At 57.2% G+C, this 25,444-nt stretch overlaps 8 protein-coding genes and 3 non-coding genes across 11 annotated transcripts; all 11 read left to right on the top strand.

The window, feature by feature from the left end:
- Positions 1 to 197: 197 nt before the first annotated feature.
- On the top strand, positions 198 to 2,426 carry LMJF_34_3080 (putative exosome subunit rrp6p homologue; the record flags this gene model as incomplete). Its single annotated transcript, XM_001686360.1, has 1 exon — positions 198 to 2,426. The coding sequence occupies one exon, from the start codon at positions 198 to 200 to the stop codon at positions 2,424 to 2,426; it is 2,229 nt and encodes a 742-aa protein (XP_001686412.1).
- Positions 2,427 to 4,170: 1,744 nt separating this feature from the next.
- LMJF_34_3090 (phosphatidylinositol-4-phosphate-5-kinase-likep ro tein) lies at positions 4,171 to 5,811 on the top strand (the record flags this gene model as incomplete). Its single annotated transcript, XM_001686361.1, has 1 exon — positions 4,171 to 5,811. The coding sequence occupies one exon, from the start codon at positions 4,171 to 4,173 to the stop codon at positions 5,809 to 5,811; it is 1,641 nt and encodes a 546-aa protein (XP_001686413.1).
- A 1,483-nt stretch (positions 5,812 to 7,294) lies between these two features.
- Positions 7,295 to 8,488, top strand: LMJF_34_3100 (conserved hypothetical protein; the record flags this gene model as incomplete). The annotated part of the gene is made up of 1 exon (XM_001686362.1): positions 7,295 to 8,488. The coding sequence occupies one exon, from the start codon at positions 7,295 to 7,297 to the stop codon at positions 8,486 to 8,488; it is 1,194 nt and encodes a 397-aa protein (XP_001686414.1).
- A 3,120-nt stretch (positions 8,489 to 11,608) lies between these two features.
- Positions 11,609 to 12,388, top strand: LMJF_34_3110 (conserved hypothetical protein; the record flags this gene model as incomplete). The annotated part of the gene is made up of 1 exon (XM_001686363.1): positions 11,609 to 12,388. The coding sequence occupies one exon, from the start codon at positions 11,609 to 11,611 to the stop codon at positions 12,386 to 12,388; it is 780 nt and encodes a 259-aa protein (XP_001686415.1).
- A 1,830-nt stretch (positions 12,389 to 14,218) lies between these two features.
- On the top strand, positions 14,219 to 15,244 carry LPG2 (lipophosphoglycan biosynthetic protein (lpg2); the record flags this gene model as incomplete). Its single annotated transcript, XM_001686364.1, has 1 exon — positions 14,219 to 15,244. The coding sequence occupies one exon, from the start codon at positions 14,219 to 14,221 to the stop codon at positions 15,242 to 15,244; it is 1,026 nt and encodes a 341-aa protein (XP_001686416.1).
- A 2,525-nt stretch (positions 15,245 to 17,769) lies between these two features.
- On the top strand, positions 17,770 to 17,844 carry LM34Cs1H1.2. Its single transcript, XR_002461081.1, has one exon. It is a non-coding gene; the product is annotated as an H/ACA-like snoRNA (small nucleolar RNA).
- Positions 17,845 to 17,949: 105 nt separating this feature from the next.
- LM34Cs1C1.2 lies at positions 17,950 to 18,043 on the top strand. Its single transcript, XR_002461079.1, has one exon. It is a non-coding gene; the product is annotated as a C/D snoRNA (small nucleolar RNA).
- Positions 18,044 to 18,103: 60 nt separating this feature from the next.
- LM34Cs1H2.2 lies at positions 18,104 to 18,175 on the top strand. Its single transcript, XR_002461077.1, has one exon. It is a non-coding gene; the product is annotated as an H/ACA-like snoRNA (small nucleolar RNA).
- Positions 18,176 to 19,163: 988 nt separating this feature from the next.
- Positions 19,164 to 20,321, top strand: LMJF_34_3130 (conserved hypothetical protein; the record flags this gene model as incomplete). The annotated part of the gene is made up of 1 exon (XM_001686365.1): positions 19,164 to 20,321. One exon carries the CDS (start codon positions 19,164 to 19,166, stop codon positions 20,319 to 20,321), a length of 1,158 nt encoding a protein of 385 aa, XP_001686417.1.
- Positions 20,322 to 21,199: 878 nt separating this feature from the next.
- Positions 21,200 to 21,967, top strand: LMJF_34_3140 (conserved hypothetical protein; the record flags this gene model as incomplete). The annotated part of the gene is made up of 1 exon (XM_001686366.1): positions 21,200 to 21,967. The coding sequence occupies one exon, from the start codon at positions 21,200 to 21,202 to the stop codon at positions 21,965 to 21,967; it is 768 nt and encodes a 255-aa protein (XP_001686418.1).
- A 1,168-nt stretch (positions 21,968 to 23,135) lies between these two features.
- LMJF_34_3150 (conserved hypothetical protein) lies at positions 23,136 to 24,416 on the top strand (the record flags this gene model as incomplete). Its single annotated transcript, XM_001686367.1, has 1 exon — positions 23,136 to 24,416. The coding sequence occupies one exon, from the start codon at positions 23,136 to 23,138 to the stop codon at positions 24,414 to 24,416; it is 1,281 nt and encodes a 426-aa protein (XP_001686419.1).
- Positions 24,417 to 25,444: the final 1,028 nt, after the last annotated feature.

Raw genomic sequence — 25,444 nt, forward strand, 5'->3', positions numbered from 1 at the left:
CTTCTCTTCCCCTTTCTCCCAGCGTCTTCCTTGGACCGCACGTTAGCATCCACACACACACACAGACACACACGCACACACAGAGGAAGTAGTGAAGAGTGCGAGAAGAAGTGCATGCTCTCCAGTGACGCGATCAGATACGTGTGCCTTGTCCCTTTCCGCGTGCGCTCTCCTCCCACATTAAATAATTTCTGAGAATGCCGTCGACTCCCGCTGATGGTGCGCTTCCTGTGACGAAGGATGTCGTGTCCGTCGTCTTTGGGCCGGTGAAGGAGTACAGCAGGCTCTCAGCGCAACTTCCGCTGGACGACTACGATTACCACCTTGCTTTTCCGGGATTCCGAAAGCACATTCGCGATTATAGTGAGACTCTGGTTGCACTCATGGACGCATGTACGCAGATGCTTCCAAAGCGGCGGCGCACCAGTCTCTCTGCGGAGGCGGACCCGCGCAGCGGCGCCTTGCACCTGCTCGAGGCAGAGCGCACCACGGTTATGGAGGCAGTCGACTCGCTGCTAGAAAGCGTTGACTCTCTTCTGGACGAGGTGAAGGGGCGTAAGCTGGACGCACAGGAGCAGCTCTCCGTCACGTTCGGCTCTGAGCTTGCGGCCTCGCCGAGTCGGGAGGGAGGTGTTGTTGCGGATGCGGCTAGCACGCGCGCAGGTGTCCTGCGTCTGGCCCACATCCGACGCCCCCAGTTGCTTTTCGACACCCCGGTGGACAATTCCGCGGCGCCGTTTGTGCCGCACTACTATGACGCATCTGGGCAATATCACGTTGGAGTGGCTGGTCAGCACCCTTTCGAGTCTGTTATCAAGGCCTTTTCCATCCCGGCGTCTCAGATTCTCCCTCGGGCGGAGGTGCCGCCGGTGCCGCTCGACGCCTGCCCGCTCACGTTTGTGGACACGTCTGCGGCGATGCAGGCGATGATCGAGAAGCTGTTGCTGTCGCGCGAGATTGCCGTGGACTTAGAGCACCACGACTTCTACAGTTATCAAGGCTTCACGTGCCTCATGCAAATCAGCACTCGCGAGGAGGACTTTATCGTGGACTGCCTGAAGCTCCGCTCTTCGATGGGGGCGCTGGCGCCGGTGTTCCTGAACCCGTCGATTCTTAAAGTGCTGCACGGCGCGCGAGAGGATATTCGGTGGCTGCAGAAGGACTTCTCCCTCTACGTGGTGAACTTATTCGACACCGGTGTGGCGCTGCAGACGCTGCATATGCCGTACAGCCTCGCCTTCGCCGTCGACCACTTCTGCCAGGTTAAGTTGAATAAGAAGTACCAGACGGCGGACTGGCGTGTGCGGCCGCTGTCGGCGGAGATGGTGCACTACGCGCGGCAAGACACGCACTTTCTCCTCTACGTGCATGACCGACTGAAGGCGCTGCTCTTGAATAGCGAGGGCCGCGCCAGTATCGGCAGCGTGCTCGTGCACGTGTACAACGAGAGCAAGCAGCTCTCTCTACAAATCTACGAGAAGCCGAACGTGGTGCCTGAGGAGACGTACAAGATGGCACTCGGCCGCAGTCTCAGTGGGCTGAACAAGGTGCAAGAGAAGGTCGCGCGCGACGTTTTCAACTGGCGGGACTCGGCGGCACGTGAGGTGGATGATTCGCCCACGGCTGTGCTGCACCTTTCCTCGGTGCTCTCCATTGCCTCTAAGCTGCCAACGACGGCGAAGGCGTTGCTGCGATGCTGCGCGCCAGCCACGGCAGTCGTGCGCGACAACGTCACCCTCCTGGTGGACTTGGTCAAGGACGCCGTGGCGAGTGGCGAGGATGACGTGGCGGCGAACGTGCGCTTGGCGCTGACTAAAAGAGAATCAGCCGCGGATAGAGAAGCCGGTGCGATGACGGCGGCTAGCAAGGAATGGAACTTCTATCGTTCCCTCTGCCCCATGGGCGTGCACCGGCCCATGACGGGAACTCTTCCTTCCTTGGCCAGTGTGGCGAAGACCTTGGCACCAGCCGAGGTGTCGCAGGAGGAACGCTCCGCCCTTCTCTCCGATACGACGCCGTCACCGTGGTTCACCTCGATGCAAGCCCTGTCACGTGTCCTCGCCGCCCGTCCTCCGCAGCAGGTCAACCTTCCAGGCGCGGATGTGTTTGCCGCTCGTCAGGCGGCTGCAGCAGCGGCTGCAGTCTCCGTAGCAGCGGCCGAGGCCTCCAAGACTGCTGCAGAGGAGTACAATGAGAGCGGCGCAGTCGCCAACAGCCGCAGCTGCAGCGTCAGCGAAGCGTCTCAGCAAGCTGAAGAGGACGAATCGACGGCGGACGCCACCACCTCCGCACCGGATCCCGACACGATGTCGAAATCCATCATACCCCTCGACAAGGGGGCCTTCTCCATCAAGCAGGAGTACGGTATCGGGGCCAAGGCACAAGCCAAAAAGGGTGGCAAAGCAAAGACATGGCCGAAAAAGTAGTTTGCGCATCGTGGACTTGGCCGCTTGCTTCCATCAAATCTGCGACCGAGCGCCTCTGAAGCAAATAGCGCACACAAAGCCACCACAGCTGCGTGACGGTCGGGGTTCTGCGCCACGCGCTTCCTTTCCGCTCTCCTCTTTCCGTGCTGCATGGATGTGTGTCGTCATTCATGTGTGCTAAGGGCGCCATATGCGGCGCTGTCACGTAATGTGCCAAAGGAAGAAGGGTAAGGAAGCACATCCAACACACACACACACACACACACACACACGAAGACGTAAAAAACCAAAGCGACGCAAGAGCGACAGCGCCGTGAAACGAAAAACAAAGCAAGAAAGAGAGGAACCGTACGCGGTCATCAGCGTCTGCGTGCGCGTATCGGTGCAATTGCACGCGCAAGCAAATGCGCGCGGAAGAACGCGGAGGACACCGAGGAGGCTGCACGGCTCCATCTGTGACTCGCACTGCTGTAAAACGGTGTCTGTGAGGCGGAGCGCGCTGTCGCGGCGAAACGCCACCGTGGCTTTCGTCCTACGCAATTCTAGCGGTCAGCGGCCAGGGAGCAGAAAGCTCTTGTGCCTCCTATGGCCTGACAGCACTGCGTAGTGGCAAAGTTGTCCCTCATTTCTCTGGTTGAAGCGTTGAACAACGACGCTTCCGTGTGTACCTTTCTCTCCTTTCTCTCCTCTCTCTCTAACGAACCTCGCGGTGCTCATATGGTAACCCTTTCCCTCCCTGATTTCTCTTGTCTCTGTTGGTAACTGAGCAGGTGGTCTACTCCATCGCAGTACGGCGGACTTGTCCAGCCGCTTTACCACACAAGAGTTTCTGTGTAAGTTTGTGTGTTTTGTGCGTGCGTCTTCGGAGTCGGCTTCCGTGTGGAGGCAGCGTCTTGATTGCAACGAAACCAAAGAAGACGTACCGACACACCACTCTGTTTTGCTGTGGGTGGGGTCGTTTTGGAAGAGGAGAAGGTTAATCCGCTCAGATCATATTCAAGCAAGCGCACAAGTAGAAGCCCATACACATCTCGCACTGAAGCACTCACGTACTCTCACCACTTGGCCTCATTCTCATTTGCTTTCTCCCTTCGTCCTCCTCACGGAGGCTCGAGTCCCTCTCGTTGCTGCGGACACTGTTCTGCCACTCTTATTCCCTATAGCTTTCCAAGAAGGCCGTCCTCCCTGGTGCTTGGTCGGTGTGTCTTTACGGGGCGACTCCTTTGGGATCCTCTTTTGCTTTCCGTGGTGTGCCAGCTCACATCCTCATCGCCTCCCTCCTTTCCTACTTTCTCCTCCATTTCTGACCCCTTCCCACACACACACACGCACACGTGCGCGCGCACTTTCCCTACATCACCTTTTTCGTTGTTGTTGCGTTTTCATATATAGTTTTTCTTCTCATCTCGCTCGTACGTGGCGCGGCCTTCATCAGGCGTGCACACCAAACGTGTGTGTGTGTGTACGTGTGTGTGTGTGTTGGATGTGTCTGTGTGTCTGTGCTTGTGGTCACGTTTGTGTGTTTCTCTCTCTCTCTTTTTTCTGTGTTTCTCCCGCAGCGCCACCTCCTCTTTTCGCATGTACTCGACGAGGGGTGTCTTTCATCTCTACGCTGCTTTTTTTTTAGTCGGGGGAGGGTGAGGTGGGGGGTGGGAGGGGTTCTCTTGCGCGTAGTTTCGCCGTCTCTCTCGTTCCCTGTAGTTCTTCTCTCGCGCAAACGCACGCATAGCGCGCGAGCGTGAGTATGCCCCTTAATCGAGAGCTGTTGGCGTCCGTGAAGCTGGAGCCCGTGAGTGACTCGGACTGGGTGGAGGAGGGACATGATAAAATGAATGACGGTCGCTCTGCCGGCGCAGACGGCTCTCTGCACCCCGCCTCCGACGCCGACGAGAATGAGGACCAAAACGCAGCCACCAAGAATGTGATTCACTGCCTGAAAATAGCACTAGAACGTGGTATTACGAGCATCTCGCTGCCCGAGAAGCAGCGGCCATTGAACCCGCAGAAGGACTTCTCGATCGAGTCCACCATGCACTTCAGCGCGTCTCGGCCCGCCAAGGGGATAACCTGCTGCGGCGCCGAAGCCACTGGTGTGAAGAAGGCGCCCAACCCGCAGATGAGAGATGCCCGCTCGTCCATGATCGGTGGTGTCTATCGGCAAGCAAACCGTCCACGGAACGAGATGTCGCAGGTTCTCACCACAGACAATGCTGTTTTGACCTCCGACGCCGACATGGACCGGGACTGCAGCGGTTTGGCGACTTCTGGTGCAAACTTCGATACACCTGCCGCACGCGCGCGCCGTGCCTATCGCTCACTGACAAGGACGCAGACGTTTGCGGACTTCTCGTCGGATGATGAGGACGACGAGGACGAGGAGAACATGCCACCGGTGAGCTTTACCTTTACAGATTTCTCGCCCATGTGCTACCGCCACATCCGCGAGTTCTTCAACGTAGATCCAAAGGCGTACTGCGATGTGCTGCGCAACAGCCGCTGGCACAGCATCCCAACACCAGGCAAGTCGGCTGCGCAGCTCTTTTTCTGCGGTCGCGATTGGGTGATTAAGACAATGACGGAACAGGAGAGCGACTTTCTGCGCAAGATCCTGCACCGGTATTATTATCATGTGCGCGACAACCCTTTCACCCTGCTCCCACACTTCGTGGGCCACCATCGCCTTCGCATCGGCACGAAAACGCAAAACTTCATCATTATGCAAAACGTCTTTGCCACCACGAACACGATCCATGAGAAGTTCGACCTGAAGGGCAGCACCATCGGCCGCTTCGCCTCCGAAGCTGAGAAGCGCCGCACAACGTTCACACAGAAGGACCTCGATATAAACAGCCCGATGCATATTGGGCCGGAGCGGCGGAATCTGTTGATTGAGCAAATCAAGAAGGATTGCGAGTTTCTGAAGCGATCCATGATCATGGACTACTCATTCCTGGTTGGCATACACGTGTTGCCGTCGGTAAGCGACACTTTGTCCTTTTCGACCTCCGCAGGGTCGCTAGGGATGTTGACGCGCACTGTGACGGACGGCACACTGCGCACAAACCTAGGTCTGGGGTACAGCATGGGAGGGGAGCGGCCAGATAATTCCGGGGCTGATGCCTCTGAATTCACGCGCAACGGGTCCAGGCTGGACGGTCGCTGCTTCACGGCTGATCAGGGAGGCATGATGAGCAACAAGGTGCCTGGGCTGCGACAGGAGATATACTACATCGGCATCATTGACATTTTGCAGGAGTACAACGCGCGTAAGGCGCTCGAGAATGTTGTGTGGGGGTCCCTGTACGATCGAAAGCGCATCTCGTGCGTCCACCCGAACGACTACGCAGGACGATTCATCGCGTTCATGTCATCCATCATTGTCTAGCACCGTGTCTTAGCTGCACCTGGGGGCACGCGGCGAGTCAGCGGCAGAGTGAAACAGGAGTGCGGGCGATACCGAAAAGCATGCCTGTGCCAGGCACAGCACCGTGCGGTACATGGCCTCTGCGCACTGTAGTGGAAGTCTGTCACTCGGTCTCTCTGTGTGCTTGTGCCTGCTTCGGTCCCGATCTCCGCCACGGCCTGTGCGAGTGCGGGGCAGAGAACAACAGCAAAACGAAAAGGCTGACAAGTTGTGCGGTCTTTTGCCAGCTCTGAGGCCCGCGCCCGCGCGTGCAAACGCATGAGTGTTTGAGAGGAAGCGCCACGACCTGTACTGTACTGTATTTGTCCTCTCTTTCCAGTTCCTCGTGAACAGGCTGCGCTTGCTTGCTTGCTTTCAGCACCCCCCCCCCTCCCTCCCCCTCCTCTGGAGTAGTTTTGTCGGCTCGGCCCGGACCAACTGGAGAGCGAAGATGGTAAGGGGAACGACGACGATGAAACGCTTCCGAGCACCAGCCCTGGGCACCTCTTTACCACCACCCCTTCCCTTCCGTGCGCGCATTGGCCATTTTGTGTGTCCGTGGTGACGTTCATTCTGCTGTAACACAGAGCGGAACCCCAGTCTGTACCCACGAGTAGGCTCCGGAACAAGCGCAGCGGTACCTGACGTTGGCGAAGCACGTTGCTCTGCCCCTCGTGTGGCTGCTTGCCCAACGGATGCGCTCACTTTTCCCACACGCTTGTGGCTTTGGTGAAACTCAGAGACAGTGCTTTTTCCGGGGCGTTGATGGGCCCTACCGAGGCGCTCTCCACTCGTCACCGCACCTCCTTGTGCGTGCGCTTTGTTTCCCATCCTGTCACTCTCTCTCTCTCTCTCTTTTCCCCACATATCCTCCGCATGGTCATGCGCGTGACGCCCCCGGCGCTGTCCCCGATCCTTTTCTTTTGCATGGCAACTCAGCGAGCCCACTCCGTCCGTCCACGCCCCTGCTGCCTTTCTGTTTCTTACCAGTGGAGAACACATACAGGCGTGTATCCGTTCCTGCGCAACGCTTCTGTCAACACATGTAAGTGCCTTCTCACCCCGCAGTCACGCTGTACTCCATAGATCATCCGTGAGCCACATTCAATCACCGAAGCGCACATACACACGTGCACACACACACACACACACACACAGGACGCGCACGTGCATCGCAGAATAGCCTCACGCTCCACTTCCCACTCAGGTTGCCGCTCCTCTGTTGCCGTTTTTTCCGTCTGTCGTGCTCTCTGTACGTCTCCGGAATTCTGATTGTCGGCTAGCGTTGCCGGTTCTCTCTCTCGCTCGGTTTTCGCGTCATCCATCGCAGCTTAGCTTGTCTACACAAAACCGTGAAACGACAACGCACATCCATTGCAGCTTTCTCGTATCTCCTGAAATACACCTGTTCCCCTTCGTGCCTCTAGACTTCCTCGTTTTTTTTCGTCTCATAGACCTAGCAGCCATGGAGGCCCCAAGCACCCTCAACAACTACCTCTCCCTAGTCGATGACTTCTTCCGCAAGACGTTCCGCGACGAGATGTGCCTCTTCGTGGCCCTGAAATCGCGGCAGTACTCGGAGTCTATCCTTGGCGTGAACATGTTCGCCAAGAATGCGGCCTCCGTGTCTGCCGATGCGCCGCCCGCTGCGGCGATGGAGTCTGCGAGCAAGCTAGCAGCCGCGGATGTCCTATCCGCGGCCGACAAGCCTCCAACGTACGTCAGCAACTTTCTCTCTATCTCTCCTCGAATGGCGCTTCACCGCGACGGCAGGGCGGATGGCAAGATGAAGGTCGCCTACGAGTTCTCCGTGCCACGCGTGTGCCGACTGCAGCAGGCGCTCACTCTGAATAGCCGCGGCGCCGTCACCGTGGTGGGCAGCGTGAAGGATCTCATCGAAGGCCTCACCGCCGGTGTGCGGGCGTCGGTGAATACCCTCATGCCAGCCTCCGAGGACGTGACCGTCGGTCATGTGCACTACCAACGCGGCGACAAGTACTCGTCGCTCCGCTACCAGCGCAATGGCCTTGGAAGCAGCAACCTTCTGTTGGACTGCGGCATCACCTTCTTCAACCTCCTCCTCGGCGCCGGGTTTGAGCGGCGGCAGCTGTCTTTCTTGGAGCACAAAGAGGGTTCTGGGCAACTGGACGTCATGTACGTCGGCGCCGGCTTCACGGGAGTGAACTGGTCCGTTGCCACCAAAATAGTACGCTTGAACGACGCCTGGTCGAACGCGCGCCTGACGATGCTGCAACGGCTGTCGTCTACCACCGCTGTTGCTTGCCAGTACAACTTTGACCTTATAGATACCGTTGCTAAGGTGTCGCTCGGCTTCACCCAAGGGATCCAGCTTCGTGTACCCATGTTTATCCACACCAAGAGCAGCGCTCCAGTATCTGCGAGCGCCTCGAGGGCATCGCCTTCGTCGCCATCCTCCCTGCAAATGGACGGGTCGGCGGTGGCGACGATTCCTGCGTGGAGCACTCCTCTCCCCCTTCTCCTAGCAGCCAAGGCCGAGAGCGATGGCAACTGCTCAGCGACGCTGCGTGGGCTCTTTAGCAACTCCATCCGCTGGGGCATAGTGATGCACACGAACCTATTAGAAGACAAGCCCCTGGTCAAGTATGGTCTCACCCTCTCGATGGAGTACGAATCGTAGTGTGGGCACCTTCTTCGGATACAGGTGCCGAAGCGCGTTTGGCCAGGCAAGCCCACCCACTGTGCTCGTTGCAACAGCCGCGACAGAGGCGTGGGAAACGAGCTGCTTGTTTTTTTGTCCGTGCCAGCGGGACTGTTGGGCGGTTTTCGTCATGATGCCCTTGCAAGCCAACACCCGCACACAAACATCGAGTGAGACTGATGCGTTGATTGTACTAATAGAGAGAGGAACGGTGTGCCCGTTCTACTGCCTGTCGTTCTCGGGAACGAGTGAAGCGCCCGGCATCGTCGTCGCATTCGTGCAGCCTTTAATCCTGTGCACGTGCGAGTTTTTTTTTCTGTTGTCAACCGCGTCGACGTCATCAGCCCTCCTCTCCCGCTCTCCCAAAGCACTGCCATGCAGGGCCACCGTGCAGTGGGCCCTCCGGAGGGTGGCGCACTGGACACTGGTGCACATGGTGGGGCTGGGGGCCACCTGGAAGAGGACCGCCGCCTCCCACCTCACCTCTTTTCTTCCCGGATTCTCGCCGCGGACCTTCAGCCGATGCGCGGCACTGGGCAACGTGCTAGAGATGTTTTCGAAGCAGCCACGACACGACTTGCCGAGCCGAGGACAGAATACCCGCACGAGTGTGGAGTCCGTGAAAGGGTGTTCACCGCTCGCGCTACGTTGCACTGCCCGAATCAGAGGTGTTGTACGGCGCCACCGCATGACGGATGCCACGAACAAGGCAGACGTCGGAGAGCTGCTGAAGAAGGCGGGACTCCTGCTCCTCAGCTGCGTAGCGCTGGTGCGCCACGTCCGCCTGCTGCCTCTCCGCAGCCATACGGGGGAGTATACCTAGCGCGTTCGGCGCGGGAAGCGTGCGTGCCGGATTACGGGGTGGTCACAGCGCTTCGGCGGCTCTCATGCGCGGGAGCACAGGCATCGACACTCCTCGGAGCTGCGCATGCAGACAGACAACACACCAAGCACAAGGCCAGGGGGCTTCGGCCCGCTTGCTTGCCGACACCGAGCTCAGTGTGGACCAACTCATCTGGTACTCGACCTGCTGCGAAGAGGGCAGCGTCCAGCACGGCACAGAGAAGAGCGGGTGTGGCTGCTGCTCTTGCCGACGCGGTATCGCTCCTCATGGCGCTCGACACCGGCCCCACGCCGGTGGAGGATGGCATGCAGCAACGTGTCTGTGCCCCAATGCCGGCACTAGGGGCCCGTCGCGTGCGTCGCTCCCACTCGACTGCCTGTGGCGATGGTGGATGGGAGCACAGCGGCGAAGCTAACAAGCTTGCGAAATCAGCAACGTCAGAAGCACTGACGTCGACAGCCGTCCCACACCGGAGGAGCACGGTTACTGAGCTCACGAGGCGACCGGAGTCGACGCTCGCCCAGCCCCGCACGGGCACCCGTGGGCGCTCTGGATTCCTGCAACAGGGGCTGACTGGCAGCGACAACGTGGGGTGCAGGTGGTGTGCTGCCGACAGCTGGGCGAGAACTGCGGCACCCCCACGCCCGCCAGAGCGTCCGCCCCCGTTTCTGTGGTTGCCACGAGGGAGTTCGACCGTGGGATGGTTGCCCGGTATGCTACGGGGGTTTGGTGGGTCGCTGCAGGCTGACAGCGCACGTCGTTTCACGCTATGATGTTGCACGCCGCGGCCTGAACCGCCTTGCTGCTCGAGCTCACCCGGCATGTGCGCCGGCCTCCCACCTCTTTCCTCCCCCTACCGTGTTACCCGCAGCACGGACACCACCGCCACTGCCGTGGAGCAGGGCCCTGGACGCGGCCCGGTGCGACTGCAGCCGGCCCGCCCTCGACGACGAGGATGTGGGCGTCGTGCGACAGGGGCCGGGGGCGAGCGGTGCCTGGGTGCGCGTAGAGTTGTGGGCTTTGCGCGGGGTGCAAGGAGCGGTCGATAAGCAGAAAGTCAGCGCTGCCTTCGTCATATGTTCTTCTCTTGGTGCTGCTGTGAGAAGTTGACTTGCAGAGGCTGTTCTTCTCATCTCGCTTGGTTGCTGCGCTACAGGAGACACGGGCAGCGTCGTTGGTATTTTTTTGTCCTCTTGTTAGTTGCGTTTTGTTTCGAGCTTTACGTGGAACGATGTATCGTCCGTCGCCAGGAGCGGGAGCGTGTGATGGGCGCGCTCTTGAGATGATTGCGTTTTCCTGTGTGTGTGTGTGTGTGTGTGTATGTGTGGGTCGTTCTATGCGCTGTGCCGAGTCCCGGTTGTTCCTTTCGTATGGGTAGGGAGCATATCGTGCCTTCTGTAGAGACATCAAGGAACAGAGTGACTGGCACAGAATGTGTTCCGGTCATATACGTGAAGCCGTAAAAGGGCAGGTCATCTGCCACCCGCTAGTGACAGACATCTTGCTAGCTTCTCTCCTATGCGAGAAGCCCTGCGCCGGTTTCCTCTAGAATTCTCCTACTCTCTCTCTCTTTCAGATGCAGATAAAGTAGGTACTCCCCGAGTCGCCTCCTTCTCTCGCACATCCTCTCTTATCTGCTTCTGACAATGTGCAATTCTGAGCCCCCTTCTCCTTGCCCCATTACTCACCCTTTCCTGATTGAGTGAGCGCTCATGCATGCGGGTACGTCACTTTATTCTCCGACTAGACCGCAGCGCAGCTCGTGTTTGTCAGCCTTCCTCACCTGGGTACTCATAAAGTTCGGCTACACACACACACACACACTCACCGGCTCACCTGCTGGCGGGAACCGACAACGGCAGACTGATGTTCGTCGTTGAATGAAGACAGATTGCTAGCAGAAGTCTCAGTAGCGCAGAGGAAAAGGTAGAGGGCGTGAAAGCACCCACAACCACTTCTCTCGTCACACCCACGGCTCGAACGTCACAGGCGTGCGCGTGTAGTTGCGGGACAGGATTCCTTCGTGCTGCAAGCACACAAGCACACACACACACACACACACACGCACACGCACAGAAAAGAGCCGTACTGAGTGAGGCGAAAAAACGCGCTGTCCGGTCATCTCCATTGAGCGCACGGAATCCACGAGGCATCCATATCTTCTTGTCGATCCGACCTCCCCTGCCCGCCCCCCACCCCTTCCGCGAAAAAAAGAGATATACGACAATCGAACAGCACCCATTGTCTCCAACCGGATGATCTCGCAGGCCAAGAGGCATCGCATAATGTCTGGGGTGGTTACCGCCCTTGTAAAGAGGCACCCCATTTTGACTGAGTCACGGGTACGCACCGTGGTCGTGTCCGTGTTTTGCTTTCTCCTAGCTGTCGCTCTTCGTCTGTTATTCCGCTACGCGCAACTGTCGTCGAATGACGCGAAGAGAATCAGCGGCAGGCGCAGCCGCACCGCAAAGGATAAGAAGGAGCACAGCAAGAGTCATGGTGGTAGCCGAAGTAGAGGCGGAGGCGGCAGCTCCTCGAAGCGGAAAAAGACAGACCCGTCGCTGCCTACACTTCTCATGCTGATTGGCATCCATGGCAGTGGAAAGAGTTTCTGGGCGAAGCGGTACACCGAGATTGTGCACAAGTCGTATGTCCTTATCTCCTCCGATGCCATCCGTAGCCGTCTTACCGGCACCATCAACAACTACACGAGAGAGGTCGAGGTTGAAGAGAACATCCTGAAGGAGGTGACGCACACGCTGGAGCTGCGGCGTAGCTGCATCGTCGACGACTGCCAGCACAATCTATCCCCGGAATTCCGGGCAAGGCTTAGGGCGTTAGCACCAGATGGAAAGGTGAATCGCGTAGTGAAGATCTTCTCTGTTAAGCCGTCTTACGCGATGATGCGCATACAGAGCGATATAGAGGAGGGAACAGCGCGCTACGCACCTACCATGGTGGAGCTTGAGAAGCAGGGAGAGCAAGTGGCGGAGTTCGAGGCAACAAACAAGGATGATGACTGGATGCAGAACTGAGTGATAGCTGATGACATGCCACTGTACAAGTGCGGGAAGACGTTTTAGGTGTCACCGGGGAGATTTTGCACAGGCACACACACACGTACACGGATGCGTACACGACCTCGTTTGAGCCTTGTCATGAGCTGTAGCTGTTTTTTGTTTTTCTTTTTCGGCGGAGCAGCAGCCAAGCGAAGACGAAGACGCCATTGCTTTTGTATTATTACACTTCTTGTGTCACGTTAGCTCTCTCCTCTGCTGCAGTGTATCCCTTGGCTGCCTTTCTCCGCTGTGACGCATGCGTATGTTTTTCTTTCTGTGTGTGCGTGTGTGCGTGTGTGTGTGTGTGTTGTGCTCGGTGCAAATGAGCTAAAAGCCATGGTTACATCAACTAAGCCCCTTGCTTTCTCTTTTCGTGCGTGCGCATGCCTGCGAGAAGTTACCACCTTGGTTTTCTCTGTCGTCTAAAAGCCTTCTGTGTCGTCTGAGAGTGGTTGCTTGGCCTCATTGTGTGTGTGTTGTTGTTGTTGTTGTTGTTGTTGTTTTTCGCTGAACTCTCCCTGTTGCTTCTTTGGCTGGTACTTCTCACTGAGATCTGCATGATTTTGTTCTCACTACTACCTTCCTTCCGCCTACCTCCCGATGGCGACGTTCTCTTCTCTTGTATCCTTTCTCTTAGATCATGGTCGTCAACCCCCCCCCCAAAAAAAAAAAACGTGGCGAAAAGAACGTCTATGAGACTTGCATACGGGAGTCGAGCACGTGGGCAGGGCCCATTGCAATAGTTTTTGCTCTCTCTCTCACACACCCACACACTTATACGTCTCCCTGTTACTCGTTCGGTGAGCTGGTAGCTGTTATCCTCGAGCTGGCAGACATGGTGCCGTGCCTGCATGCGCTGACGCCTGGCCTCGTCGTCACGTCGACGTGTGCACTCCTCTCTTTCTCTCTGGAGGCGGGAAGGGAAGAAATGGTGGGGGTGATCGTCGTGCATTATGCAGGTCTCCCCCCCCCTTGCTCGTTCTTTGATGTCGCATTTCCATCTGAAATGTGCTGCTCGCACTCCGGCTTCTGCGAGCGCCTCTCCCCTGCCACACTTCTCTTCCCGCGTCCTTGCCGTCGCTCTCCCGCCACCGTTTCCCACAAAAAAACGGCGACCCATTACGGCAGCTCCTCGCCTCGCTCTCTATCTCTCGGAGTGCATGTTGATGTGAAACGACTCGCACAAGAGCATCCTCACTTCCCATCCTTGGTCCGTCGTTTGGTTGCCTTCGCCTGTTTGTCTTTTCTGCGGTATTGTCTGCCGTTCGCTGATTGCTCTTTCTCTTCGTACTCCAATGGTGCCTAGCTGTGGTCGACTCCGCTGATCCACTCTCTTTCTGTCGTAGTTGTGGTTGGCGAGTTTTTTCCCGTTCATCTTGGCCACTTTCTTCGTTGCCGCCCAGAAGAAAAAGGGACAGAGATATCCTTATCGGCACCAATTTAGAGAGACAGGGATCAATCGCACGTCGCCTCTGCTTGCCACACACTCCCTTTATCCGTTCTCCTGCGCCACATCCGCGGACCCGAACCCCCTACACACATACATACATACATACACGATTGTGAGGAACAGAACTCGTGAGCTTCCTTCCCCTACGAGAAGACAAACAACAGGTAGTTTTTTTTTTTGGCTCTGTACTCACTTTAGAGGGCAAACAGAACCCAGAAACAGCTGCGGGTATCTGTGCTCTCTTTTTTATTTGAGTGTGTGCGTGTCTGTCTCGAAGTAGAATCTAACCCATAACTTTCATCACAAAGCGAATCACCCGTAGCAACCCAACCGAAAGAATTGCATCAGCAACTGTCATGAACCACACTCGCGCTGTCATGGAGGCGATCCTCGCCGTCATCACGTATAGCTTCTGCAGCGTGAGCATGATTCTCGTGAACAAGCTAATCATGAACACGTACGACATGAACTTCCCATTCGGAATCCTGGTGCTGCAGACTGGTGGTGCACTAGTGATTGTGGCGCTGGCGAAGGCAGCACGCTTCGTTGAGTACCCGGCCTTTTCATTCGACGTGGCGAAAAAGTGGCTTCCTCTTACTCTGCTCTTCGTGGCAATGCTATTCACATCCATGAAGAGCTTGGCCACGATGTCCGTCGCGGCTCAGACGATTCTCAAGAATCTGGCCGTTATCTTGATTGCACTCGGCGACAAATTCCTCTACGGCAAGGCGCAAACCCCGATGGTCTACTTTTCGTTTGCGTTGATGATCCTCGGCAGCTTTCTTGGCGCCAAGGGCGATAAGTGGGTAACAGCGTGGGGTCTCATCTGGACGCTTCTTAACATTGTCTCCACCGTCTCGTACACGCTGTACATGAAGGCTGTACTGGGCTCTGTCAGTAACTCGATCGGCCGTTACGGTCCTGTCTTCTACAACAACCTGCTGTCCCTACCCTTTTTCCTAATAATGGGTGTCGGGGAGATCATGCCGTTCTCGGCCGCAATCGGTGAGACAACCACGCTCGGTAAGCTGGTGCTGACGTTCTCGGTGCTGGTGAGCTCCGTGATGACGTTCTCTGTCTTTTGGTGCATGTCTATAACCTCGCCCACCACAATGAGCGTCGTGGGCTCACTGAACAAGATACCCCTCACTTTCCTGGGCATGCTGGCGTTCCACCAGTTCCCCACCGCAACGGGTTATCTGGGTATCATGGTCGCGCTATCCGCAGGATTCCTATACACGCACCTCAACATCAGGGCGAACCGCGCCAAGGCTTCTTCCGATTTGGAGCACCAGATGCAGCAGACCGGCAAGACGACAACGGAGTCGATCGTACTGGTGCGCACGGACGAGAACAGCAGTGACAACTTCAAATCTGAGTAGTCACCGTTGTTAGCCGCAGTCGTAGAAGGGGCAAAAGGTGGTTCAAAACACGCTGCGGGGACGGCGCGTCAACGCCCGTGAGGTGGACAGGAATGTCTCTGGGGCGGCAGGACTCTAGTAAAACGCGACAAGGGTCGCGAGAGGTGTGCCGATTTTCACAAGAGGATGATCTGCAGCGGGGTAGGACCTATTCATTTCACAGTATTGTGCTTCCGTTTTTTTTTCTGCTTTTTCAGCTCATTGTTCACGTTAACATCCTTTTCTTTTCGGTTACGTATGGCTCCCTCTTTATGTCGAGTAGGTGAGAAAACAGCAACACTAGTAAAGTGGACGTCACAAACAGGCATTGGCACGCGCGCCTCTGGCCCCCTACTCCCTTATCCTCCTATTTTTCCTCCTCCTTATCTATCCATTGCACACCCTAATGATGTGGAATACCACTGCACGTGGTGCACAGGGTCCATTGCCCCCACCCAGTGACCAACCTAGAGAGCACCTCGTATCCCTGTCAGTGCCGAACTGCTTCTCGCGCCGACAAGGGTTAGGGACCTGTGATGTGGGGAGGTGGTGAGTGCCATGTATTGCTTACGATGCCGGCGGTCGTGTCCTGGGTGGTGTTGCGTGGGAGACGCCTGCGACAGTGAACCTGCTTGTGCCATCCATATAGTGGCTGCAGTTCCAACGTGGCTCAAAAGTACCTCACTGAGCTCTCGCTGCCCACTAGTGGTGGGCAGCCTGAGATGCTCCGAGGACGCTGAGGAATGCACAGCGTCGCGATCGGCCTAACACGAACGACTGCGACAAAAGTGGCTGGGTAGAGTTTGAGGCACGCCCCCCGCACGGATGGCTGAGTGGGCGCATTGCTGTAACGCGTGTCTACAGCTGCATCGCACCACGCGCAGGGTCCTGAGGCAGGACGGGGGAAGAGAGGAGTTTGGCACATGTTGTATTGCAGAAAACGAAAGTTCAGACGCAAAAAAAAAAAGATTATGCTCACTACTCCCATCACAGTGGAAAAGTTTGCCCTGTATAAGGATGCCGCACCTACTCTTTGTGGGAAAGCCGAGAGCCTGCAGAGCCTGCCCTCGGGTACGGCTGCGGACTGTGCGTGCCGACGGAAAGGGCTGCGCTGACGGTGTGGCGAAGTGGCTCGCGGTCATGGTGATCAGGTTTGCACCGGCTTACTACGAGTCGTGTCAAGGATTCGAAACGTACACGCCTCCCCCTCTTGTGTTCTGTGCTTTTGCTCCGACGCGGCGACGTCGAGTGTGGTTCTGGGCTGCGCCTGCGCCGTGTGCGGTGGGGCGGCGGTGGGCTGAGCGACGCCAAACGGTGTTGGGTGGCCCGACTCCCTGCCGAATCCTCGATGCGGGCCGGTGTTCTGCATGCCGAGAGGGGGTGCGCATCCGGCCCCCACAGGCCTGCAAGGCATTTAGTCTCCCAGGTATTCCGCATTGCGGCGTAGGCCTTCCCCCCTCCCCCACCACACCACCACCCATTCTGCATGTGCGCTGTGCGCGCCAGCAACGAGACAGGGTGACCGCTGCCTCTGCGCGAGAGAGCAGGCCAACGTGTTGGTGAAGATGTACCTAGAAACGTCGGCTCACCATCTGGAAGACACACCTGAACCACAGCAGTCCGGCTCCCGCTCTTGCCGTTCGCCTGCGCTCGCGACTCCCAGGGAGCAGTTGATGGGCCCTCGTTTCCGTGTGGAGTCCCACAAAGGTGTGTCCGAGGCCCTCCCGTCCTCATTGTGGCGGGCCCGCGGCGTGTTGAGCTCCCCCCGAACCCCGAACTGCGCCGTCGGGTCCTCCAGACTCCCATGTGGAGAGGCGCCGCATCACATTGTGGAATGCCGCGGCCTGAACCGCCTTGCTGCTCGAGCTCACCCGGCATGTGCGCCGGCCTCCCACCTCTTTCCTCCCCCTACCGTGTTACCCGCAGCACGGACACCACCGCCACTGCCGTGGAGCAGGGCCCTGGACGCGGCCCGGTGCGACTGCAGCCGGCCCGCCCTCGACGACGAGGATGTGGGCGTCGTGCGACAGGGGCCTGGGGCGAGCGGTGCCTGGGTGCGCGTAGAGTTGTGGACTTGTTCATGATGCAAGGTGACGTTGGACCGTAGTGCAAGGATGTATTGTTTGGTATGTAGTAAGTGGCGGTTTGGTTCTGTGAACGCCTGCCGTTTGCTTTGGTGCCGCTGACTATCGTTGGAGGAACTTGATTCTGAGTTCTGGTGCTCCGTCACCTTGACATAGATTCGGTTTCTGCGCGAGAGTTTGGAGTGTGCATGTTGTGTTTTCTTCGACGCTGTCTCGAATAGGCGCTGGAGGTCAACCTTGCCGAATACCTTCTGGCGTAAGTTAGGACAGCAAGATCGTTTTCGATTCTGGTTTCGAGCAAGCGATGTGAGGATATTCGGCTCTAGGCGAAGAGAAGCGACGTCTGTCTCTCAAGGCACTTCTATGAGGAAGTGAGGTCGAGCGTGCAGGTAGCAGCGGCCAACAAAATGCTTCTTTACATCAGCGAAACGTCAGCTACGCAGTGTGAGCTGATAGTGTCTGTTCGGCTACGTGCGCTACCAAAGCGGCGTGAGAGCGATCGGGTGGTACTCTGGGTTTGTTGAAGCGGCGTTTTTTTCTCTCTTTCTCTCTCTCTCTCTGTGTACGCGTTTTCTGCTTTGTGGCCGTGCTTGTGCCTGCGCCGTTTATGATGATAAAGTCCTCTCTACTACTACTAGCGTCCGATGCTTCGCTGACGATTACCGTTTGAACTTCATCTTTCGCTCCGATCTGAGGGCGCACTTGCGTTGTCTGTCTGTGCGTGCGTGTGTCTAGGTGTGGCACTGGCCGCTGCTGTGTGACGTCACTCCAACCGCTGCTCATACGTCGTTGCCCATCGTATAGCGGTGATATCTGTGGACGGAGATGGCGCGCGTGCGTGTTGGCGTGTGCTGATGTGTGTGTGTGTGTGCGCGCGCGCTCTGCTGCGGGTAGCGCGCGGGGGCGTGAGTGTTGTTGCTCCGCCTTGCTGGTGCATCTCTCGTGTGGTGGGGTCTCTCTCAGATGGGACGCGTCTCTGGTGAGCTCGAAGCTCCTATCGCACTGCTAGGCTCGAAGCGTGTGCCAGTGGGGGCTGCTGCTGTGGGCGCGTGCGCCTGGCTGTTAGGCCTGTGTCCTCTGTCTTTCCCTCGCTCTCTTGTGTGTCCCGCCGTGCGCGCCGCGTGATGCCATGCAGGTATGCTCCTTTGTCGTAGCGCCCCGGCGCTGTGCCGACAGACATACCACACTCTATCCCAATGCTTCATTCACTTCAGCTGAGGGCGCCACTCGGTGACAATGTTGGACAGTGTGTGCGTGTATGCTGTGCGCAGCAGGGAATGGCGGCTGTGGTGGGCCTCGCACTTGTTGGCGGAGGACGGGTCTTCCACGAATGAAAGCGACGAATCAAAGACAACGTTTTCCCTTTGCTGCCTGTGGCGCGAACCGCAGCACTGCGGTCTTGCCGTAGGGGGCCGCAGCACGCGCAGGGTGCGAGGCATGTGCCTCTCTGCACGAGCGCATCACTGCCAAGGATCGCTCCGATGTTTGTGCTTCCTTTTCTGCACTCGCGTACTGTGGAATCTTTGAACTCTGTGCACACCTTGCAAGGCGGAGCCTCTCTTGATTTTTTGCCGATTGAGCGAGAATGTGTGTCCGGTAAAAGCTCAAGACACTGGTTTGACCGTCAGAACATTCAGGACCCTCCAAGGAAAGTCTCTGTTGCGATGGAGGCACCGGCGGTGTATTGCGTCAGCGATGCGGCGGCATCGCTCACAATGGCAGATGATTGGATTCGCGGTTTGTCGAGACAGCGGCACCGATCGATGTGCGAGGTGGATGCTGTGTTCCCTGTATCGCGGACACGCGAAAGAACAGAGATGGATGAGGCTGAGACAGCCTCATCCTACAGCGACTCAGTCACCAGTGTTCCCACAAACCGGCTGCAGCTCCACATGATGCATCGTCGGCGTCTGTACAAGCAATACGCGATGGACCTGTCTATGTGGGCCGATACACACTCGTACTATCAACTCATGATGTGGTGCCATGATCACCATGTTTTCGTGCACCCTACTGTGGAAATGGTTCGACACCGCAGCGCGTTTCGAGAGCACGTTTTTGAGGTGAAGGAGGACGTGGACGCGTTCACCCCTCTTCTTGCGATCCCAGAAGACTTGATCATTGGCTTCAAGGACGCAAACACGGAGTCGAGCGACCCATCAGCGAGCACCGACGACCGCAACAACCTCTATGACGCCAAGCGCGAGGCGGAATTTCACAAGCTGAACACCGGCGAGAACAGCAATGCTGACATCTGCCAGTTTTTCTTTGCCTCTCTCGGGATGATCGTCTCCGACCTTATCACGGCCAAGAGCAGCCCACTAACGGATCCTCGACACTTGTTCGCAGAACTGCTGAGTAAAGTACCGACGCTGCAAAACGCGCCATACTTTGACGAGGAAGTGGTCTTCGACTCTAATGAAACCTGCCTTGCCGATGTGCTGCTGCAGATGATCCGCAACTACATCAACGGCGGCCCTCTTGTGAACAAAGTACCGTTGCATGAGCTACGCTGGGCTGTCAGCGTGTCCCTGTCGCACTCCACGCCGCTATCGATCGGGGCTGTGCGGTCTATCGGTATTGTCCCGGTGGTTCACCTCTTCCCACATGGCGGAACAGCGACAAATGCGTACGTGGTCGCACGAACCTCGCGTGACAAGTCTGCAGAGAAGATGGCCATCTTCTTCAGAGAGAAATTCGGGTATGACTTCCAGGGACAGGCGAACGCCAAGTGGATCTATGTCGTCCCGGAGCGGCCACTGAAGGCAGGTGAGGCGATTAACTTACAAGTCATGGCGCCAGTTTGCGAAAAGGACAGCGAGGCCGAGCAGATGTGGCGGCTGTCGTGCGGGACAGTGCCGGAGTCGTACATGTCGAGTGCACAAGCCTCTGCACGGCAGGAGGCCGCGACACGCTTCATTGTTGAGCAGGGCGAAGCTCTGTGGAAGGCGTCGAGGGCGAAGAGACTGCTATAGGAACCTAGTTGAGAGGATCTCGCCCAGGCGCTGACGCTACAGCGCACGATGTTTTCTCGTGCTCTCTTTCTCCTTGCCGCTTCTGGGAGGCGTGCGGGCGACGGAAGCGCGTCTGCCGACTCGATCGTGACCCAACACGGCATAACGCTGCGTGCCTTGGCACGGTTTCCCTCCTCCCTGTCACGCTCTCTCGTTCTCTGAGTTCGTAGTGTCCCTGATTCCAGGCGCCGGGATGGAAGGCGCCTTGAGCCACCCGTGGTCAGTGTTACGCCTCTTGTTCTTGTGTGCAAATGCTAGGCGCACGCACCTATGTGCACGGTCTTCTGCCGAGCTAGCAAGCCTTTCACCTTGCCTCTAATGTGCCTTCAAACACCTCGCTCTTCCCTCCCTCACCACCTCACCCATTACACCTGCTGCGCCTTGCGTGCCACGGCGGTCGTGTCTCGCCGCCTCAAGTTTCAAAGAAGCGGTCAGCTCTTCTGTGTGCTTCGTCTTTGTCGAGTGTCAACCACGCCGTTCAGCGCTTCGGTCAAAAGGTGAGCGCACACGCGACGAAAAAAAAAAATAGCTGAGCGGATCTTCATATTCTTGTAGGCTTGCGGGCATCCACGGTGCCATTCATTCAGAGCACGTGTGCGCTCTGGTACCGAGACGCACGCGCGCACACACACACACATACACGTGCACGTGCACCAGTGCATCATACTCTCTGCCCGTTTCTCCCTCTTACACGTGCCTGGCCTTTTCGCGGTTGTTTAAGTGCCAAGCGGCTGAGCCGTATTGCTTATGTGGTGTGTGCACGTGCATCCCACCCCCCTCTCCTGCCGGCTGCTTGGGCGATTTTTCCTTTCGTCTCCCCGTACTTCATTGCAAGCACAATGAGCCATAGCCGACACAGTGAGAGGCGAGAGAGCCGCCGCGAGCGGCGGAAGGAGAGCCGCCACAGTGTCAAGAAGCACCGCCATCACCGCAGCAGCGGCGGCAGCTCTCGACATCGTCATAATGTCATTAACGAGAAAAATCCAGTGCCACGCGACTTTCACTGCCACATTTGCGGCAAGACGCACTGGACGGTGTACTGCGATCGACTGCAGCAGCATCCGGAGAACTACCCGCTAATGGATGCCGAGCGGGGCTGCCGCCAGTGCGGTCAGCAGGGTCACTCGGCGTCGCAGTGCCGCATCAAGAAATACCTGTGTCGCGACTGCGGTGGCATGCACGACACTCGCGACTGCATCTTTTCCCACGTTGGCGAGGACTGGTATGAGTTCTATGATCCCAAGACCCGCCATGTCTACTATGCGAACTCTGATGAGTCTCAAATCCAGTGGAACCCGCCAACGCATGAACTTGACACCATCTACTGGTACTGTAGTCGGTGCCAGGTGATGATATCCGCCAAGTTCCGCGAGTGTCTTCTGTGTCACTCCATCCGCCCTGAGTCGAAGCAACAGGAGACGCTCACAACGGACTCGAACTCGGACAGCAGCAGCTCCAGCTCCACCTCCAGTAGCAGCAGCAGCACCGATACCAGCTGTATCAGCCGCAGCAGTAGCAGCTCCGGCAGCGCCAGCAGCAGCGATAGTAGCAGTAACGACGACGACAAGCGAAGCGCCGCTGGAAGGCTCCGTGATAGAGCACCGTAGACTCATAAGGGTAATCGATCCAGATGCGGTGTTTCTGAGCACTGCAATATGTTGTTCTTTTTTTTTCTGAGCTTGCTGTCACCACAAGCAAAGCAAGGGGGGCGGGGGCGAGGTCAAGATCCAAACGCGGAGTTTGGAGACGCGTACACAGCCAACCTTCTGCCCTCTCCGCCTCCCTCGATGTCTCTCTTTGCATGTGTGTCTGCGTGCACGTGTGTGTCATTGCGAATGGTCACTCTCTCGGTTTATGATTATTATTATTCTCTTCCCCCTTTTTTCACGATTAACCACCACCACCTCTGACTAAAGCAGACACGCCAACGGTGAGGGAGGGAGAGCGGGGTGCGAGCGAGGCGGGTGGCACAGTGCCCGCAAACAAACCAAATAGTAAGAGGCCCGGAGCATGTGACTCTTCTGCCTCTCCACTGCCATCGCCGCCTTTTCTGCTGTTGTTGTTTGTTTTCTCTGACTCTTTCTCTCGTTCTCTTGTACGATGACGCTCATGAGTTGGCATCTAACCCACTCACCCTACGCTTCCTACACTCAAACACAGACGCAGACACACGCGCGACGAAAACAAGCGCAACAGCGGACATCCAGTGAGCAGCACGGGCGCTGCTCTCTGTCTAATTTTGTTTTTCAGCTCACGATAGACTTTGGCAGTGTGGCCTGGCCTCTGTCTTTAAAGGACTTTTGCTGTACTAGTGAGCATTGCGCCGTGGGTTGAAATCGTCTTCGATACCACAGTGTGGACCTTTCCCCTCCCCCTCCTCCGCTACATGCGCTGCCAATACATCGTGTGACTCCCCTCTCCCATTGATCGTCTCGACCACCAAAGAAATTGCGGGTATGGGCTTCTGTGACGAGGGTAGGCGCGCTTGTGTGTGAATGTGGTGTGTTCGTGAAGGGCATCCAAGAAGCTGCACCCTGTGCAGATGTACGGCTTCTTTCATGCCCTGGTCTTGTATTTCCTCCTTTTTCCGATATGTATCTCTCTCTCTCTCTCTCTCTCTCGCTTTTTTTTTTCAAAAAATGTCTGCCTCCATTCACACATACCCGCTCCTCGCTCTCGTTCTCACGGTTTTTTTTTTGTGTTTTGTCAGTGACGCGTCGAGCTCTGGACGCTTTAGCATGCCGGCAGTCTGCGTTTCGGCTAAGCCCAGCAGCTATGGAGCTCGTCTCGACAAACAGCGCTGCGCAACGGCGCCCGGTCGGTGTGTCACCGTACCGCGTACCGCCCCTCTCGGGTCTATACCGAATGCGCTACTACCCGCCCACGCCAGGCGGCACCTCATCCGATTGTCTCCGTACAGAGAGTGGTGCTGAGGGATCTCGTGACGCGGTATCTGGCGCTCGCCCTGCTTGCAGTGCAACCACTGGTCCCCTCGCCCAAGCTGGTGCAAGTTCCGTTGCAGCGCTCCATGAGGCAGTCCATCAGCAGCTTCTCCGCACGTCCTCGCTCCTTGATGATGGCATAGATTTGTTCGCCCTATACTCGTTATGCGAGGTGGAGCCGGTGCCGTGCAAGCTCTGCACCCTACACATGCAGACGACGTTGAATACGTGCTCGTACCGTCTCCGTCAGTCGTATGAGCTACAAAAGAGGGGCGCAGATCCATCTCTAAACTGCCTCATGAGAGACGCGGAGACTAGCAACGAAGTTGCCGCTTCATCGGCGACAGAGTCTTCGCCACTGATTCGCATCTTGCAGCAGGGCTGGTATGTCTTTTTCTTCCCGATGAGCGAATGTGGGCGACTGAAGGACAACCTGCTGGTGTACGTCGGTGAGGCGTTGATTGCCGGCGACGTGGCTGAGTGCGACCTGACCAATGCCCGCTGTCTACGACCGCTCAAGACGGCAACGACGGCGTCGGCATTACCTGGGGCAGTGAACGGGCCTCTCAGGGGCACGACAACAGCAGGGGCATCGAAGTCGACCTCCGCAACCTCACAACGCTGGAAGTCTCTTTTCTACTACGTGGTCAGCCCTATCCCCGTGCACTGGGGTACGAGGGAGTCGGCAGACGTCCACTTGACTATCTTGTGGCGCAGTATACCAGCTGCCTATCCAGAGCATCACCAGAGGAAGAGGAACTTGACGATTCTATACTCGTACTACTGCTCGCCGCGGGCGCCGGACACCTTCACGTGCCGCGCGCACTTCCCTAGTCATACTCGACTGCGGCTGGTGCGCAGCCCAAACTGCGACACTAAGGTGCAACTGCGCAGTAATGTGACAGAGCGCATGGCGACGGTGCACGTGGAAACCAAGGACGGAAAGCCGCTAGAGATACACCGACACAGGCGCGACTACGTCTTCGTGCTACAGTTCTTGTTAGGGGAAGACTCAGGGATTCTGGAGGAGTCCAGCGTGTTTGCGGCAGCTGTAGTGGCAATTGTGTTCCTGCTTCTTCTTTGGTTGTTGCTCACAAAGGACCTCATTCTGTAACTCGGCTCTCTCTCTCAAGGCATGTGTGTGTGCGCGTGTGTGTGTGTAGGGGGGGGGGTATGTCCCTGGGTACCTGTCTGAGGTGTCCTATCGGTCTCCCCGCCCGACTGCACGTCACTGCCCCTTTTGTGCGCCGAGAGAGCAAGTGTCGCCCCCTTCCCCCCTCCCCAGCCTTTTCTCTGGGTCTCTCTCGCTGTCGCACGCCGACAAATACCCTGCATATAAGCATGTTGCAGGTCGCGACACTTCTTCAAGCGTGCACTAGTCAGAAAGCAGAACAAAAAACTGTACCCTTGCAAATGGTATTCCATGACAGCAGCAATGTCACCGGTGCTTTCATGACCTTCTTGGCGGCTTTCGCGTGGTGCCCCGGTCCTCAAGGCCATCTACAAACTCCAATCACGCCTTGTCATCAGTCCTTTTCCTTCACATCTCTCTCCGCGATGACTGAGGGCCGGGGAGAGCCGATACCTCACCGTGCGCGGCATCTCGGGGTCCAGTGCACCCCCCCCCCCCACCTCCACCCCGCGAAAACACACACACACACATTATGTCTGTGTGGGGAGGAGCGAAGCAGCCCCCCACCCCCTCCTGTCTCTGCTAATGCCGAAGCACCTCCGGTAGTGGCAAGATCCAGCACCCGCAACGTAGGGAAGTCAGTGCGATGTATCGCTGCTGATGCCGGCGGTGTAGTCGTGGATGGGCGCGGCTGTGAGGCGACCTGCGAGGCGCTGGTGGGTAGGGTTTGAGGCAAAGGCCATGCTCTCCGATGACCGGGTCGGCGCATTGCTGCAAGGCGCGTCTGTACGGCTGCTTCGCACCACGCGACGTGCCCCCCCCCCTCCTCCTCCCTATGGCAGCCCCGGGGGCGGGCGATAAAGAGAGTGGTGCTGGTGTCATGTTGGAGGGCACAGAAACCGACTCCTGTTAAACAGGCGAACAAAAAAATGGAATGGCGGTTCTCTCACACACTCCTTCCTCCTACGCACTTTTTTCTGTCTTCTTTGTCTCTTGCATGCCTAACGCCT

Source organism: Leishmania major, chromosome 34, assembly GCF_000002725.2.
Source record: "Leishmania major strain Friedlin complete genome, chromosome 34".
Lineage (NCBI taxonomy): Eukaryota > Euglenozoa > Kinetoplastea > Trypanosomatida > Trypanosomatidae > Leishmania > Leishmania major.